This window comes from Rhinichthys klamathensis, unplaced genomic scaffold (genome assembly GCF_029890125.1).
Source record: "Rhinichthys klamathensis goyatoka isolate OS25496 unplaced genomic scaffold, OSU_Roscu_1.1 h1tg000789l_1, whole genome shotgun sequence".
NCBI lineage: Eukaryota > Metazoa > Chordata > Actinopteri > Cypriniformes > Leuciscidae > Rhinichthys > Rhinichthys klamathensis.
This window is the reverse complement of record NW_026607185.1, coordinates 52,501-55,000: the sequence shown is the minus strand read 5'-3', so window position 1 is coordinate 55,000 and position 2,500 is coordinate 52,501. Positions and strand designations below refer to the sequence as shown.

Genomic DNA, 2,500 nt, shown 5'->3' with positions numbered 1-2,500 from the left:
AGATTGAGCAGAAAAACCTTCCTGTTCTTTCATCACACTGAGGTCGAGCTTATTGCAGTGTGTCCAGTATTGCACATTCTGACAAATCGAGTGAATCACTTTGCCATGCATATTATGAAGTATTCTGATAGATCATAACAACATAAAAACAACATAAAAGATGCAAATAACCGCGCATTATTATCCCTCATGATGAGGAAAGCCGTTCTTTAAAACAGAAACCCTTGCATCTCAAACCATGAGCTCTGAGATTCCAGATAACGAGGTTTTGCATGAATCATAGTCTAGTTCCTGAACCGGTTCAGAGTTCACTTCCAGCTGATGATGAACGAGCCTAATGTCATTTGAGCAGAACATGTTTTTCTGCTTTTCCTGACAGACATTTCTCACGGCATGCTCAGTTTTACAACTTAACAACAATGCAATATCACTTCTCGACTTTCTTTCCTTCTTCCCTCTTTTCTATGGACATCTTCTCATCTCAGTCTCTTGAGAAATAACATTTCTTCCGTTTATTGATGCAACAGTTTTCCGATGCAGTCTATCAGCCTGCAGATCAACTCTTAATCTTTTCACACATCTACACATGCAAAATGCATTAGCTCAAAAATACAGAGGCACAACTATAATATAGCTACTGTAATTGCAATGCTAAATATCAAAAATGCACAAATAACAGAGGTTCATATGCAATACATATTAACATATGCATACCGGTATTACATGTAACTAACCCTCAACCGATTTATAATCCTATCCTAACCCTAAGTAGCCTATAGTTGCTTAATATTAGGCCTACTTACATATATAATTACACTGTAAGTTAACAATGACACCTTAAAATAAAGTGTAACCGATATTTTTATGGTAGGCTAATTAATGATGAATATATGTAGGCTATATGGATCTGAGGTGAACTCACTAGTCCCATGTGTCCCATGATCCAGTTTCTCTGCGGCGGCTGGTTGAAGCATCGCAGCGCGCGCCGCTTGAACTCGACACGCGCCGCGAACGCGCACAGGAGCGCGGCACAGGAGAGCGCGAGGACCCCGAACACCGAGCACCTGCAGAGCAGCGCGTGCACGAGCCCGATCAGACCCATCATCCAGAACCTGTAGAGAACAACACCTGTCACCACGGCATCGCGGGTTTAATGTGCGCCGATCAAAAATTAAATATTAAAATCATATAGCCTAGTCTAGTACGGACAGTGACGCATTCTCATCCATGCGTTGTTTAAAAACGCCATAAACACACTTATGCACTCTTTAAAATGTCACATTAATAAGACCTGTATGACGAGCTGCTGAAGGGTTTCTAGTCAAATGAAGTTCTGCAGTTCCGGGTCCTAATGCATCATCATCATAGGCTAATCATCACACATGCAGCATATACTGTAGCTACTGTACAGCAGACATGATTAATAAACTGTCACGTGATTAATGATGCACATCACTGAAGGTTTATGAAAACATTATTTTCCAGTAGCCTACAGAAAGTGCTCAGATGCTCCGCACACACTTGTTCTATCAATAAATATTAATATTCATAATATTTATTTATTGAATATTATATATTTGTATTTGAATCCAATACAAACTCGAATAAATATACATGAGATTAATGAAAGTGCTTTCGGTTACAGAATGTTATTACAAGTTCATGTTCATCCGATGTTTAGTTTTATACAAATCCAACCGGCAGATGGCGCTGCTGTAACATGAGATTCTTAGCCAATCAAACTGCCCAGATTATTTATTTATTTATTTTGGTAAAAATAATGGTCTATCTATCTATCTATCTATCTATCTATCTATCTATCTATCTATCTATCTATCTATCTATCTATCTATCTATCTATCTATCTATCTATCTATCTATCTATCTATCTATCTATCCTGTCTGTCGGTCTATCTATCCTGTCTATCTATATGTATACTGACAGACTGTAAACTACATTTCCCATGATGCCCCGCGGTGCGCGTGAGAGTCTCTCAGCAGTGGAATGTGTGGAATGTGTTTCCTGTGTTTGGCATCATGAGCGCGAGAGTCTCTCCGGTTTGCCGTGAGTTTCCACGGAGTTTGAGTCCGGCAGAAGAGTTGAATGAGTGTGTGGAGTTTGAGTCCGGCAGAAGAGTTGAATGAGCGTGTGTGTGGAGTGTGTGTGTAGTTTCAGTGATGGCAGAGCCGCTGCTCAGACGAACCTTCTCCAAACTCCGGGCGAAAGAGCGATTCCGCCGCAAGACGGACCCCAAACTCACCGGTGAGAGACCGACACCAGAACACCAGAACACCGCACACACACACACACACACACACACACACACACACACACACGCGCGCGCTTCTGTTATTATCATAGTGCAGATGAAGCCTTGTCAAAAATGTAATAATTCTACTCTTGCTCTAAAACTAAAACAAATGCTGAAGAACAGATTAGAGGTGAAATAACGACATGAAAAATTAATATTCATCAATATTTGACGAAAAACAAAATCAT

General features: G+C 40.3%; 2 protein-coding genes across 2 annotated transcripts in view; one reads left to right on the top strand and one right to left on the bottom strand.

Annotated features, from left to right (window-relative positions):
• LOC130077961 (cytochrome P450 4F3) overlaps positions 1-1,118 on the bottom strand; it is a 20,564-nt gene extending 19,446 nt beyond the window's left edge. The window contains exon 1 of the mRNA XM_056243398.1: positions 923-1,118. Coding sequence (XP_056099373.1) covers positions 923-1,105 — 183 coding nt within the window. The 5' untranslated portion in view covers positions 1,106-1,118. The remainder of the gene's footprint in view (positions 1-922) is intronic.
• An 883-nt stretch (positions 1,119-2,001) lies between these two features.
• The window catches only part of LOC130077959 (rho GTPase-activating protein SYDE1), a 33,916-nt gene continuing 33,417 nt past the window's right edge, over positions 2,002-2,500 (top strand). Inside the window, exon 1 of the mRNA XM_056243396.1 lies at positions 2,002-2,263. Coding sequence (XP_056099371.1) covers positions 2,179-2,263 — 85 coding nt within the window. The 5' untranslated portion in view covers positions 2,002-2,178. The remainder of the gene's footprint in view (positions 2,264-2,500) is intronic.